Source organism: Poecilia reticulata, chromosome 2 (assembly GCF_904066995.2).
Source record: "Poecilia reticulata chromosome 2, P_reticulata-male-v2, whole genome shotgun sequence".
NCBI classification, from domain to species: Eukaryota; Metazoa; Chordata; class Actinopteri; order Cyprinodontiformes; family Poeciliidae; genus Poecilia; species Poecilia reticulata.
The window spans coordinates 32,918,544-32,934,544 of record NC_088831.1 but is presented as its reverse complement, the minus strand read 5'-3'; the positions used below and the strand labels follow the sequence as shown (position 1 = coordinate 32,934,544).

The 16,001-nt window shown below is 37.1% G+C and overlaps 1 protein-coding gene across 1 annotated transcript in view; it reads left to right on the top strand.

Moving 5' to 3' along the window:
* kcnj3a (potassium inwardly rectifying channel subfamily J member 3a) overlaps nt 1-13,899 on the top strand; it is a 42,381-nt gene extending 28,482 nt beyond the window's left edge. Inside the window, exon 3 of the mRNA XM_008403978.3 lies at nt 12,053-13,899. Within this exon, the coding sequence (XP_008402200.2) occupies nt 12,053-12,648 (596 nt within the window). The 3' untranslated portion in view covers nt 12,649-13,899. The remainder of the gene's footprint in view (nt 1-12,052) is intronic.
* Nucleotides 13,900-16,001: the final 2,102 nt, after the last annotated feature.

Below are 16,001 nucleotides of genomic sequence, written 5' to 3'. Positions count from 1 at the left end.
GTTGAATCCAGCCAAGCCAAAATTATTTTTTAAAAGTTTTATTATTTTTTAAATTTCCCATCATAACTTTTCTACAGTTTAAAGTGAATTAAATTAAATGTCCGATAAAATACCAGAGTGACAGGGATGTTCTCCAGCTGTATGGTGTCACAATTGGTGAAGGCAGAGATGACAAAGAGTCAAAATGTGAACGGAGATGTGGCGTAGCGAAAATTAGATTGACATGGACCTGAGTATTCACCAACTAAACATTCATAAGAATGCACAAGAATCCCACACAAGACAAAAGCATGACTAAGAACTTAGACACTTCCTAAGACAAGTGAGGAGGATTAGTGATAGGTAACGTAGGTGAAAATCATGAGCTAATGCAAACAAGAAATAAAACCTTACATCTGAAGGATAAAAAAACCTGCGCAACACAAATGAAACTAAAGAAACAAATCTCATGGTTTTCCTCTGCAAAAAGACAGAAAACAATTGAAAACTATATTTTGTTTCTTCCCAATGTTTACTTATGCTAAAATCATAATGATTAAAGAATATTGCAGGTAATAGTTTTTAAGTTTAGACATCATTGTCCACATTTTAGTAATAGTATAAATAAATGTTGTTTTTATTATTTTAAGTGGAAGCAGTTTGATCGTGTTATGTATTTCCACTTTGACGTTTTTGTGAAAATACAACGAAACCCTGGTATTTTACTCAAGGGTATCATGCCATGAGAATCTCACACTTGTGCCCAGTTGGAATCACTGTTAAGGTTCCCCACATAAGCCTTGAGCTCCCCAGTCACCCAGGGCAGACCACCCAGCACAAGATCGTCATATTCTAAGCATGATAGGTAATGACTGAACTTCTCATGACACAGCTTGACATCCTCCGCTGTGTCTCAACAACCAGCATAAGCAAGGCTATGAGTTTACCATCCCATCTGATTGATGCTATTAACACCAGAGCAGAAACATCTGTGTTTGGAGTGGTGCTGTAACTGGGAGGCATGCAGTGATGATAAGTGCTGTCTTAATATGTACAGATATGAGTCTTGGGTCTGCATCACTATGGATCGCCATCTTGTGCACTGGCTGTCAAAGGGGAGATGACATATCCTGCACTTTTCCATTTGATCTGATACTGTATTCATTACCTCCTTATGGATATCTTTTTATTTCATTTTCACCATTTAGACAGGATTCTGAACTTTTTTGGGAGTATTTATAGTCTCTGCTAGATTAAAAAAAAATCCTTACATGTAGCATTTGGTCACCTTTCTGCAGTGATGATAAGTGCTGTCTTAATATGTACAGATATGAGTCTTGGGTCTGCATCACTATGGATCGCCATCTTGTGCATTGGCTGTCAAAGGGGAGATGACATATCCTGCACTTTTCCATTTGATCTGATACTGTATTCATTACCTCCTTATGGATATCTTTTTATTTCATTTTCACCATTTAGACAGGATTCTGAACTTTTTTGGGAGTATTTATAGTCTCTGCTAGATTAAAAAAAAATCCTTACATGTAGCATTTGGTCACCTTTCTCCCCTCTTACTTTATTTCTGATTTAAACTTCTTACCATTATGTTATGTTGTCATTTAGGTCTCAGCTTAGCATGCTGCAAATCTATTACTGAAATATTTTAATCAAATAAGGTATTTCAAAAATATTTCTGGCAGTAATTATTTTGCATCTCTGTAGGAGAAATGGAGCAAAACTGGAAACACGTCTATGTTACACTCGTGAAAGGCATTCCACGAGTGTAAAAAGCTTTAGATAGCTTTTTAAAATAATATTTCTTGTGGAGCTGGTGGCTTATATTGATAGTAATTACACAAAAATTGGGGAGAGACAGAACGGTTAAAGACATGTGTGCAAATTCAGCAAAATATCAGAAACGGTCCTCTGAGATTTGAGTCCATATTGAGTTGACTGCGCATTGCAAAGTTGCAGAAGATTTTTGGCTGCACATGCATGATGTGACTTTCCCATTCATTAGTATCCTAAATGTGCTCTATTGGATTGGAATCTGTTTACTGTGAAGGTCATTGGAGTACTGTCATGTTTGAGAATCCATTTTGAGATGATTTGAGCTTTGTAAAATGGTGGACTATGCTAAATAAAGTCGAGGCGCTGTAGACACTTCTCAACAAACAGTGGCTGTGTCTTTGCCTAGCTGAAGGACATAAAACTTCCAAAAGCAGAAGCGGCAAGACTTCCCTGTTCAATGTTTACCTTTGTTGTGCAAGCATTTTAACACCATATTTTTCATCACAGAAAAAGAGCTGAACACCTCTGAGTGAACTCCATCACCTACCGACTTCACATTATTCTGTTAGAGGCAGCCATCAGGAGATGAGTTTGCTGTAGTCATAAAGGGATGCAGAGGGTCAGCAACAGTACCAGCTAACCCTAACCCTAACCACCACAGCCTAAACTGTTGATGTAAGACAGGATGGAATCATGCTCTCATGTATCTTCTGAACTTTGACCCTACCATGTTATGGTTTTAGCTGAATTGAGACTTATTGGACCAGGCTAAGTTCAAAGTCCGATGCTCTGTTTGAACTTCATTAAGTTGTCTTTACCACACCTGAATAATGCATTGAGTTGCTGTATGATTTGCTGATTCACTATTTGCTGATTTCACTATTCTGCTAATTAACAGAAGGTGTTTATCAGTCTGCACATTGAACTAACTACATGACAATTAAGCTCATAAATGAAAAGCATATAACATAAATATCGTATGCATTCCTAGTAATACAGGTTGTTTAGACTGTTGGAAAAACAAGCAGAACACAACTGATTTCTCAGGAGTGTTTGTGAATTTCATGCAGCACTTTACTGAAAAGAGCCACTCCACAGACTGTTTGAAATGCACTGGTGTTGTCTTATACTGAGTCACTGAGGGGAACAGATAACGATTTACTGAAATTAGAAGTGCAATGGATCCACAGAGTCACAAATTTCTCTTCTAAAGGGCTGATTGAGGAACTGGCTCTTTACCGATTCCAGTGGTGTTTTTCCCATTTGGTTCATTCTTTGCCTCAATTGAGCTTCTGTTTTATCCCTGTGTGTGTGTTTTAATGTAGAAAAAGACCCTTGTAGTCACTTATTTATAGTGCAGTCATTTTCACTTCTAAGCCAGTTATAAATACGGTGTTAAGACATCTAGGCAGGTGGGAAAAATGGCTGAAATGATTACTTACTGTCTGACTGATTCATCTAAAAAAACCTAACCATTTTATAGGCACTTATTTCATTTCCTCATGGCATGGTTTATATAAAACTTACAGTGTTGTACCCCATTCTGATGCAGCAGAACACTGTGAATTCCACACTGCTGAGCTTTAACTTAGCAGTGTCACCCAGTACCATGACATAGTGAAAACATGAAATGGTGAAAGCATAACAGAAAAGATGCAAATGGTTTGTAAGTACTTTGATAATAATAATAATAATAATAATAATAATAATAATAATAATAATAATAATAATAATAATAATAATAATAATAATAATAATAATAATAATAATAATAATTTAATCATCAAATTCATAAATGCTGGAATAAATAATTCTACACCAAGCATCACAAAACAGTTTGAGACTGATTTAATAACAACTCTATGTGATAAAACAGAAAAGAGAGCATTTTTGTTCCCGCTTTTTTTTAGCATTAGTAACCACCACAGTATTTAAATGCAATATGTAGAATAGTTAAATCTCTATTTTTTTGTTAAAACAACAGAGGATGCTTAATTTGCCTAATCGAATTGCTAATTGCTAATACCTTTTCTGGTGAACAAAAAAGCCCTGTAGTAGAATGACATCACTGAATGTATCATTACACTGAACACTGAAGGCCTGATTGAACTCTGCAAGCGGTTTCACAATTATTCATACCTTTAGCAGTTGGCCCTACAGATAAACACTTAACCACAGGCACATAGATAAGAGATTAGACAGATCATTGATGTACAAACAGGTAGGAGTGTCATAGCATATGTAAAGATCTTCAAGGCTATGAAGACAACCCACAAAAAGTCTGGACTGAGGAAAACTAACTCAAGGTTCTCTTGTGCAGTGATATTTGTTGACGCAAATGTGAGTGGCTTGTGATCCAATGTTTACTATTAGCTAGAGCTAAAACCCTTGGCAGGAGTTAAAGCAAAATCAGAATAATTTGTGAGATAATTAGGTTGTTTAAAGTTAAAATGAAGGATCTTTAAGTCTTTGTAATGCACCATTCTAATATATTTGGTTAAATGTTTTTATCCTGAAGATTATCTTAAACAGCTTGGGTTAGAAACTGGAGGTTTTCTTGTTTCATTTTGGCATTTCCAAGCAGCTGCAGCACAAACACAAGCTTTATTTAATGCAATTCTCTGTCATTTCCAGGGCCGGAGAGGAACTCATTTTAAGCCCTGGAGTTTCATGCCTCAGACCGGCCTACTTTAGATAACAACCTACTATTATTAAAATCATATAATTATCATCTTACATGTTGAATCATTGGACACTGTTCTGTAAAACCTTGTAATTCAGTGTATTTCTCTAAAATATTTCCAATTCATTGCAAGTGAGGGCTGCTTCACAATGTAGATTGATTTCAACATGAGTGCGCATCTCAAACAATATACATTACAGCACATCCTTTTCAACAAAATCACAATCTATTTGTTCAAATAAGTGCTCAGAGATATCCAAACCTTAAAAATGAAATGAGAGAGTAAATGACAATATTCAATATCAAATTCAGAAAAATAAATTAAAAAGTGTTGCACTTCCTTTTAACACTGTCATCTCCTTTTTTCCCCCTGCAGGAAAACAGGATCATCATAGTTAGATTTCACTGAGATTGTTTATATCACAATGCTGTTTTCTGCTAAATCAAATAGCAAGTTTGTGTTCACATAATATTTAATCTAATAATCTAATAATAAAAACAGCACACTGTATTCTACAAGGTACATGGTAGAGTACACTACCAAGTTAAAGTCATAATGGCAGTATGCCATTCTATTCTTTTTTTCCCTCTTAAGTTATGAAGTTATGAAGAAATATGGCCAACTCCAACACATTAATATACATATGAGCAGTGCAATAGTCTATGCAGCTGTATATCATTGTCTAAAGACCTGAGAGGTTCTGTCTCAGCTCCTGGCTCTGCTTTTGACAATAAATCACATTTTTAAAACCGTCATAATTCTCAGCACAAATCTCCTTTTTTTTACAAAGTCCTTTGATCAATTCAGGTCATTTGGAATGAGGTGAATCATTTTGCATCTCATGGCACATTTCATAAAAACCAGTTCTACACCATGCACTCCATTATTATTTCTAATATTCGCTCAATGAGTAATCCTACCTAACCACTCTGGACTTGTGGGCTTATGACTGGTGCTTGCTGCTTTTTCTTCATTCTCACTGATGGGCTACTAGACAAAGTTCCCTAGTTACGGGCCATTGTGCCAAACATATAAAATTATATTCAGCAGCACCACATAACACGGTGACTTGTGAGCACTGTTTTGTGAAAAAGTTGCCAATTTTTGCACATTTAGCTGCATCTGTTTTCAGAGCTTTCATCTTTTTAATGTCTAGCCTTTGTATCCTAGCATTATGTTATGTAGTCCATGCATATATACTGTAATAATATATTGAGTTTAAAGAAACAAATGTTTATGGAAATATATCTTGCTTTCTAAAATGCATAACAGTTTTAAGCACAATTTGAACAATTTTTCTGATTAGAAAAATAATTTGCAAAACAATATTCAGCAGGCTTCACTGCAAGAAACAATGAATCCAACTTCTGTAACATCCCTGCCAACATCCCTGCCACTTTTCTGTAAAGAGATGCTTTTATTTATTCCCTTTTTTTCACCTGTGGTAAGTTTAATTACTAGCTTTCAGCAGACTGTTTCTTGAAGCAATTCTCATAACACAAGAAGTTCTGGTCTGTAAATAACACCAATCAATAACTTATAAGCCTGCCCTTATAAGTAATCTCTGCCAGAGGTTGTATTTGCTTGCTAATGTTTTTCAAAGCAAATCTTCCTTTCCATTTTCTGTAGGTTGGAAATCAAACCTACAGAAAATATACAGACACAACTTTAGAATATGAAAATAGATTTGTAAAAATACCCCTCAGTTTTAGCTGTTAGTCCTTTTTATTTCTGTACTTCAGTATAGGTTAAAGTGCTAAAACATTTTTTTTCTTATGAAAAAAATGTATTTTTTTACCACTTATGGAAAGTTGCCTTTGAGTAACGTTTCCGTGTCCTTCAATCACCTCAAAGGGGTACATGCTTACCCCCCTCCCACACACACACACGCACACACCCACACACACTTTCTGCACCAATACTCACTTTACAGTGTATTGTAAGAGTGACAGATAGGAGAAGAAAGGGACTTGCCCTGTGCTTTATTAAAGGTGACATTTATAACAAGAGCTCTGGGCTTCACTGAAGATACGTCACCAAAATATATAATTTCCAGACTCCACTAAAAACAGCACTTTTAACTCTGTGGTTGTGTGCTTAAAAGGTCATAAGTCTTTGACAGTGAAAACAATATTTCTCTGGCTCTGGTGCTTTATGTATGATCAGAACCCGCACTTGCTGGAAAAATGCTCTCTCTTGTTGACGGGGTCTTTGAGAGAGAGAGAGACACTCTTGTTTCGTGTCGTGTCACTGTTACTTTTGACCAAATGGAGCAGTGAAAAGGTTTATGGCTGTCACATGTACTCATTCCAACAGTTTTGTTTCCATAGAAACACAGAGTGCCGGGCAGCCGTGTATTACAGAGTTACATAAGACCTTACCAATAATACGACAGACAATCTGATATGGGATTTCTCATTTGACTGGATTCCTATTTTGGGAATAATGCACAGCAACAGCAGAAAATAACGAAATCTGCCTTCCCTTTCTTTACCGCTGCTATTTTAGGCTACAAGGACATACTGTACCACTTGAGGTTTCTGTCTGATAATGTTTACATATACTTAACATAATGTTTGCATCTCTATCAAATATTAAACGGTGTCATGGCCTCGCTGAGAGCGGAGGTGCACAGTTCAATATTAGTGCTTTATCTCTTACAGTGTGTGCCATATGAATGTGGGCGTAGCAGAACAGCAGGTCTTTGCAACACAATTGAACATACGTGATGCAACTCTGTCTATAATTATGCAGTGCCCCGGCATTGGCCGTTGAATAATGAATGTAAGTGAAAACTGTTATATTTAGAGATTGTGTCCAGTACCATCAGTTGTTAGTTTTAGAAGAATGATCTTATCTGAGAGCCTCCTTTGTGGGCTGCTTGTCTTAGACGTGGAGTAAACAGAAACAGGAGGCAGGGTTTCACACAGGAGACAGAGGTCTTACAGTAACTCCTGCATCATCCGCAGGACCAACAGAGCATTATCAATAGATGTAAGATGAAACTATCAGAGTGTTGTGTATTGCGGTAGTTTTTTGCCTTAGGCATAGCATCGGTTTACAACTTCATTGCTTGTAATACATGGGCTAAGCTGTTTTTAATATTGCAGCCATGTATTTACAGTATCGATTTCAGCTTAGCATTGCATCACTGAGTCCAGTGTTCAATAAAGCATCTAACTTTTGATGGTGATTAGGTCAGTGTTCCGAGCCTATGAAAAAAATCAGTTTTTCTTGATAAGATCTCCTCAGATTTGGTACGCCGTGACCACGTATGTCGATGGCGACAATGTTTTGGCTGGAGGCTGTTTAACAGGCTCACTATGGAATAGGATTTCCATTCACGCTTAACTCTCAAACGCTTTGGCCCTCAAGTTCACATTAGCTTTGCCCGCTTCATTCACCGCAGCACGCTTGCATGAGCCTAAAGGCACTGAGACTTTGAAGCAATAGAGCTGAAGTAATATTGTGAATACCCCAAACGCACTTGATGTTCAGTCTCCTGCACATCTGTGATTGTGTGCAGGGTTGTGATCAGTGAATTATCTCACGGCACTGGGAATCAGGCGGAATTGCAGATGCTTCTAGTTGGGATGATGACACTCTGGCTGTCAGCAGCAGTGTCTCACAGTAAACAAGTGCCCCTCAGTTTTGGGAACCAAATGTCTGCACGGACAATATTAGGTTCGGATTAAACCAGTGATAATGAGCAAAAAGTGGATTAATTGGATTCATTTGAGATACAAATGTCCTCACAAAGAAATATTTATTCAGTTTAAGCCACATTCTTCATCTTGCAAATGAGTCTGTTAGACGATGTCTTCACATTATATCAAACACAACTGCTTCAACCAAAGCCTAAGTTTCAAAATCTATATATTAATACCTTCTAGAAAGTCACAGGACACTTTTCTGCTTCAGTTTTGTAACTAAAATGTATTTGTAGTCTGTGCAAAACACATTTCATTATACAAAAATAATAATACAATATAAATAAACAATATATTAATAATATATAATTGTTCACATTTGTGTTTTATGTGTAGATTATGGAAATTAATGATAAGCAAAGTGTGAATTTTTCCTCTAAAATGGACAAAATAAGTGTATTTAATCATATTTCAAATGTATTGATATTTAATGATGCACCTTTATTGAACAAACAGTGGAGAAAAATAGTAACACAATAACAATCTGGATAAAACAGACAGTCGTAGGGTTTTTTTAAACATCAATTGGAATTTAATGTGAAAATGATAAATACAAATCTCATAAGAAATTTATCATGATAAATAATATATGCTCGCCCCTGTTCTGAATGTAATTGTTTTTCACTTAAACAAATTGAATCTTACAAGTTTGTATGTAGATAGATAGATAGATAGATAGATAGATAGATAGATAGATAGATAGATAGATAGATAGATAGATAGATAGATAGATAGATAGATAGATAGATAGATAGATAGATAGATAGATAGATAGATAGATAGATAGATAGATAGATAGATAGATAGATAAAGAATTTTAGCATAGCAGTATCATAAAATCTAACTGTAGTACTGAGGCGTTGCTTTTGTGACATACTGATTAAACTGAAATAAATAACAAAAAATAACACAAGAATGTAAATACTCGTACATTTTGCTTTGTACTTTTGTCTTTATCTTTACCTTTGCTTTATTTTTTTTAATTTCAAGTTTTTATGTTAAGGAAGAGTTCACAGCTTTCCAAACACCTTTGATCAATTCAGGTTCTTTGTAATGAGCGTTTTAATATCATGGCACAGAGCTATGCTGTATACCAGCCTACCCTTTGTTTGGGTGATGCCATGTGCAGCTATTTTTGTCTTTTTCCAACTTTGTGCACACCTTCCTGATAGCGTGGGACGCAGGACCTTTCTACCACCCACAGAGGCATTGCTCTCTCATCCTAGGATGGAGAAGAAAAGCAGGTAAACAGCATGGTAGATGCAGAGTGCTTGTTGTAGCAACAAGAGGAAGAAATATTGCTAAATGGCGGCGTGTACACGGTGGGCTGGATCACACGTTTGACACGGTTCCCTCTTGGCGCTCCCGGCATTTTTCCTTTGAAATGCACATTATGTTTGGTGTAAGATATGGAATCTTTTTGTGCCAGAGGGGTCAAGTAGAGTTATGAGGCGTTGTTATTAATGTCAGATTCAAGTCCAAACTCTTCTATGATTTCATCAAGCCAAGTCGAAAGTCATAAAATTTGTGTTTCGAGTCTGACTCAAGGCACATGTCCAAGGCACATGACTTGAATCCACACCTGTGAAAAGTGACCATTTCCACATTTACATACCTCACAAATGACCACAACACATTTGTGTGACATAGACTCTGCTCCGTTTTTACTATTATACAAACTTGTATGAAACGACTATTCTGTTTATAGTGAAATCAAATGAGCAAACATGTTGTATATTTTATATACGTTATATTCACCTCTCTGATTCCACCACTCAAAACATTTCAAGAGGAAGAAAATGTTTTGTCCAACTTTCCTTCTAGGTCTTCTTGTATAGACAGTTCTAGCCATTACCTAATACAGCCTTTCATCACACAACTATAGTAAATGTAGGTGGATTGTTTCTCTCCCATGTGCGTAAACCTGAGGTAGAATTCAAAACTGCACTTGCTTACGAAGTTGGAACAAAAAAATAAAATTATTTCTACTGAACAAGACACAGATATGTGTGCAATACTTAGAAGAGTGAATGATAAAATGTTTTGATGTCAAATAAGCTTTATGAAAAGATATACGATGAAACGGAAAATTCAAACGGTCCATTTTTGACCCGTGTTGTGCATTTGAAAGGTAGGGATACAAACATGCTTTTTATATTCAAGAAGTAAAAAAGGCAAAACACCACATGTGATGGGATGATGTAGTAGCACTTTCAGAATCCATTGCTGATTTTCCGCAAGACGTTAAAAACAGATTTTTACAGCTGAATGTTAATATTATGAGACTCGCAGGGCTTTGCTTTAAGCAGCAGTGTGTAATATTAGACAGCTACAACAGGAGCTGCTGAATATCGTTGATGAGTAATCACTAACAAGCCTCCAATAAGTTTGCATGAAAAGATGTTTGTGTTGACTAATTTTAAAGACAGGGTTTGCTAACTGTATTAATTTCCTTTTGTGGATATGAAGGGCGGTTTGTCGCAGGGGTTTAATGGAATAAATGTTTCTTCACAGGGGGAGCATTTATTCCAAATTTATCATGGTGTGATTTGGAGCAGACATAAACACTCAGATGAAACAACCAGCACATGCAAAACAGGACGTTTTGTTTTCAATTTGTTCTTTAAAATGGACACGATTGAACAGTTTAACCTGAAATATTTTAATGGATGTGCAAAATTCCTAATGTAAAATTTAAAGGCTTTTGCATGAGTTTTAATTTGCCTTTGTTGCATCAAAAAAAGTTAAATGTTTTCCTGTGGACATATTCTGTGATAATGTAGTACTCACGGGGAGTACTGACTATCTTAATCTATCATCTTTTGTAGCTAGAAGCCAAGCTTAAGATGTGAACTGAAAAAGCAAGTAGCATAAAAGGTGATGTGAGGAAAAATCTGTTTCTGCAGTTACTTTTTTTCTTCTGAGAACCTTGTTTCTTTACTTTAATATCACAAAACGAAACTTTTTATCTTTACACAATAGGTAAGCCTTAACCTGTAGCACTCCAATGCAAAGTTATTCATACTTCTTCATATTTTGTGTTGTTACAAAAGCAAGGTTTTACAGGGGGGGGTGCGTGCGTGCGTGTGTGTGCTCTATATGACCTATGGGAAACTGCTAGCAGGACTTCTTAGAGCTTTCTTTCAATAAATTGCTGTTTTCTTGCCAATTTTGTTTAAATACCAATTTGTGGAGCTTACAGCTAACAGTTGACTTATTGACAGCTTGTCCCACCTGAGCTCTGGATCTTTGGTGCTCACAAAACATCTTTTTGGTAATTTGCGTTTCTTTGCATGGGCCTTTTTCATAAAATCTCGATAAAATACATTAGCTTGTGCAGGGCACTGCTTGTAGAACTAAAAGGCACACTGAAGAACAAATCTGAATTAATGGACTCAAGTGCTAATATCAAGTTTAGCACTGTGTCGTAACTGCATGACAAATATGCTTCCAGTTTTTTCTTAGCTTTTATGTCAAAATTAATTGAGGCTTTCAAGATTAAATATTTTGTAATTCATATAAAACTTATACAGCAAATAACTTAATTATTTTTCAAATTAGCCTGGAAAGAGCTTGCAAACATCACGTGCAGAAAAATAAAAATCAATTAGGCTTATTATTCAGGGAGCTGGCTCTGTAATGCAATAAATGTTGTTTCGATGGGGCTGTTATGTTTACAGTATTGTTTGCTTTGTAATCTAAAAATAGCACGAATAATGTTGGAAATATTATTGATTTTATGGAACGGCGCCAAGCACATAATTGAATCAGAGCCACATTGTTTCACATCGGAGCCACAGAGCATTTCAGTGCTGCTTTCTTTGCACAGCGAAGACGTTCATTTATATGATTCCAGAAGCTTAAAAGTTTCTTGTGTTTCTCTGGCAGGGATGACCTGCCAGGCGAGGACGTCGTACACGGAGGACGAGGTTCTCTGGGGACACCGGTTCTTTCCTGTCATCTCCTTGGAGGAGGGCTTCTTCAAGGTGGACTACTCTCAGTTTCATGCCACGTTCGAGGTCCCTACTCCTCCCTATAGCGTGAAAGAGCAGGAGGAGGCCCTCCTTCTGTCCTCGCCCCTCATGGCGCCCTCCCTGTGCAACAGTGGGGAGAAAAACAGCTCCCTGGACTGCCTGGAGACGCTGGAGGACAATGACAGCACCACCAAGCTGCCTACCAAGCTGCAGAAGATCACGGGCCGGGACGGTCTGCCCAAGAAACTGCTGAGGATGAGCTCCACCACCTCAGAGATGACTTACAGCTTCGGAGACCTGCCCATGAAGCTGCAGCGAATCAGTTCGGTCCCCGGCGTCTCTGATGACAAACAGGCTGGGAAGGCCTCCAAGATCAGCACAGAGCCCATCAGTAAGTCGGTGGCGGACTTGCCCCCGAAGCTGCAGCGACTAGCTGGGGGAGGAGGCGGGAGGATGGACGGACACTTGCCACCTAAACTTAGGAAAATGAACTCGGATCGCTTTACATAAAAGCACACAACAAATTTTAACTCCTGCTATCTCCTTTTTTTCTGAACCTGAAATCCTTGTACTATTCCGTATTTATTAACGGACAATATTCTTATATTAAAGGAGCTGTAGAATATGTGCACAAATACCTTATATAAAGTAGGGGGATGGAAATGAGCACATTTGTCCCTGGATGTAAGTGTTCTTGCTCTAATGAAAGACCTCAGATTTATTTATTTTTCTTTCTCTTTCTGTTTATTTTTCCTTTCTTTTTTTCTTTTTTAGGATGATGTACAATTAGCACAATCTGGCATGTAAGAAGCGACGCATGTAGAACCGAATCTCAGTTTCTGGCATGACAATTTGTTGATTTCACAAAACAAAAAGACCAAAAAAAAAACAAAAAACTATTTCATTAGTGAATTTACAGACAGTGGACAATTGCACAAAGCCATATGATTTACACCACTGAAAACTTACATTACACTGGTTCTAATCTGTAGTGAAGAAAGGCACATGTTTGTTTTGAGTTGATTGCTTTTGTTGTTTACTGTAAAATTGTGGCAATGTTACGTTGGTTGCATGCTCCTCTTACTGACTTAGCTATACAAAGGTAATAGACAAAGATGTTTAGCCTTAACTATATTACCTTGTTCCCATTTTCATGTTTGTTCACAGCTGTATTTTTTGGTATTTCATATACAGACTATTTTACCATGTGCGCTTTAAAGATTTTATCTGATTGAATACAGAAAGTGCTGCTAGATGATGCATACTATATTTACAAATGCGTTATTAGCGTCAGTAAAACTGGGCACAACGATACGCAATTTTCACTTGCTTATTAATGTAACACTTAAGTTGAAATACTCTATAGCTGTAACCGATAAGCACAAAACAATCATATGAATCCTTAAGATGTTAGAAAGCCTTTCTTGTCTCATCATATACCAAAATGCAATCTTCAGTAAGTCAGTGCCGCTTTAACAAGGGCACCACTAGATTTTCAACTTACGTGTTACCGGTTAGATTTGGTGGGCCTGTAAAAAAAAAAATAAATTGAAATAATCTTCGTTTTTAGGGACCATAATATTCCTCCTTTGTGATGAAAGCAATAATATTATAAAAACTACAACCTACAGCCACAGGGTCTACCACGCCCCCTATGATTGTTTTGTTTACTCGATCTGTGCCATGAAATCTGATTTTCTCTAAATGCATCAAAGACATTGTATGATAACTGATCTATTCAGGAATAAAGATCTAACGTAACTATTTAGTATCTTGGTACTTGGTGGAAGATATTTAGTGCGTTGCACGTTTAATGAATGCATTACTGCCGGCTGATTGCAAGAGGTAATAATCAGAAATTCAAAAAATATACATATTTGTGTATGTATGTGACTTGTTTGCAGCTCCCAGCATTTTATTTTTTTTGTGGTCTCTAACAGATTTTCTTTCAATATTGTCCAGGATTTAGCTCCATCCATCTTCCCATACACTCAGACCAGCTTTCATGTCCCTCCTGAAGGAAAAAAGCCACAGAATAATGCTGCCACTATGGCCATTAAACACTCTATGTGTTCAAGATTATAAGCATTATTACTTTTCAGTCATAAATCCATTACCAAAATGCAAAAACCTCTTATCTGCAGCATTGTCTGATTGGTCGATTTAACTTGGAGGGCCAAGTTATAATTGCACTCTGCTCCAGTCTTATCCATGAAAATCCCTCTCATTGTTGGGGCAAAATAGTCACCTGATTAAAAAAAACTACCATCAGGTTTACTGGGAAGACATTGGAGCAAAATAAGAACCATTTTTCAGAGAGAAAATCTTGCAATTTGATCATCAATTTAGCATTGTACGAGTAGCCCTAAAATATCTTTTTGTTTTACTCATCTCTCACCTAACTCTTCTTGTTAGTTGCTTCTCCAATTAATACTCTCAATACCCAGTGTTTCAAGTTCGGTGGACAGGGATGTCGTCACTGGCTTGCTGTCGTGTAAACGCTTTACAATTTTGAATAACAGATTCAACAGTGCATTTTGTGATGTTTAAAGTTTAGGACTTTGTTTTATAACCTAACCCTGCCAGAAACTTCTCCACAACTTTATCTCTGACATGTCTTCACGACACTGTTTATTCACTAATGTTTTCTGAACCCTTCACAGTCAGCTGGATTTATGGGATTGAATCGCAACTAAGTGGACTGTCTTTTACAAATAGGTGATTTATTTGTTTATTTCATTTACAGTTCGAAATGAACATGTCAGCATAAACAAAGTTCTGGATGAAAAGGCGTAATTTGACGAAAGAAAATCTTAATCTATTTTTGAAGCAACTGGTTGAACTGTATTTATTTTGGGGTATCAGAGTAACAGAAGTTAAACACAAATGCAGACTTTTCATAATTTTATTTGTACCATAATTTCTGGACTATTAGCAGGTACTTTTTCCACACTCTTTGAATACTGTGATGCGGCTGATGTTCGGCTTTGTAACGTGTTTCAAAAAGCTGGACTGCTGCGTGATGAAGAGGACAGCACAAGCTCAAGAGAAAGACAAAAGTGACATTGGCATGACAATGAAAGAGACACTGAGGAAGTGTGTGTGTGTGTGAGTGTGTGTATGGGGCCAGGGATGTTATTGGAGGGCATGCACAAAAACCATCACTGCACCTCACCCACACAAATACAACCACATCCCTAACTCGCATAATGTGCGTGGCATACAAAACCCACACAATGCACCCGACCCACACAAATACAGGCCACATGTGCGCAGTGCAAATGGCACACAAAAAACAGCAATGTGGCACCGAGAACAAGACAGTCAGTTCCTGCCCCACACATACAGGCCACGTGAGCGCGATGCGCATGCCGCTCAAAAGCAGCGCATCTGACCCACACGTACATACATGCCCACATAGATTATTTGATACAAATTACACTAAATAATAAAAACGGAAAACAAAGCCTACCTATTTTAAGTGAACTCTCTTCCTGCCAGCCAGTTCCCAGGGTCAGTCTTGTGTCTGTGACATCCAGAGGAGGAGTAGGTGAAGTGATGACTTTTGTCTTGATTCATTGTCATTTTGGCAAACGTTTAAAAGTCTGTTTACTCATCTTTAGATAGCTTCACCATAAAGTCACATTTAGCTAATGGAAGAAGCTCCAGCTTCAAAGTAAACAATAGTAAATTAACTAATAAATGTTTTGCATGGGATATGTGTGTATATCCTTGCAGACGCACACAGTTTTACATATAGGATATGAACATTTTATTTTTTGGACAAGTTCAGGAGAATGTTTGGAAAAGCAGGAAATTAAATATGGATCAAGAGCATGCAGTGGAAGGCTCCTCTAGAGCAG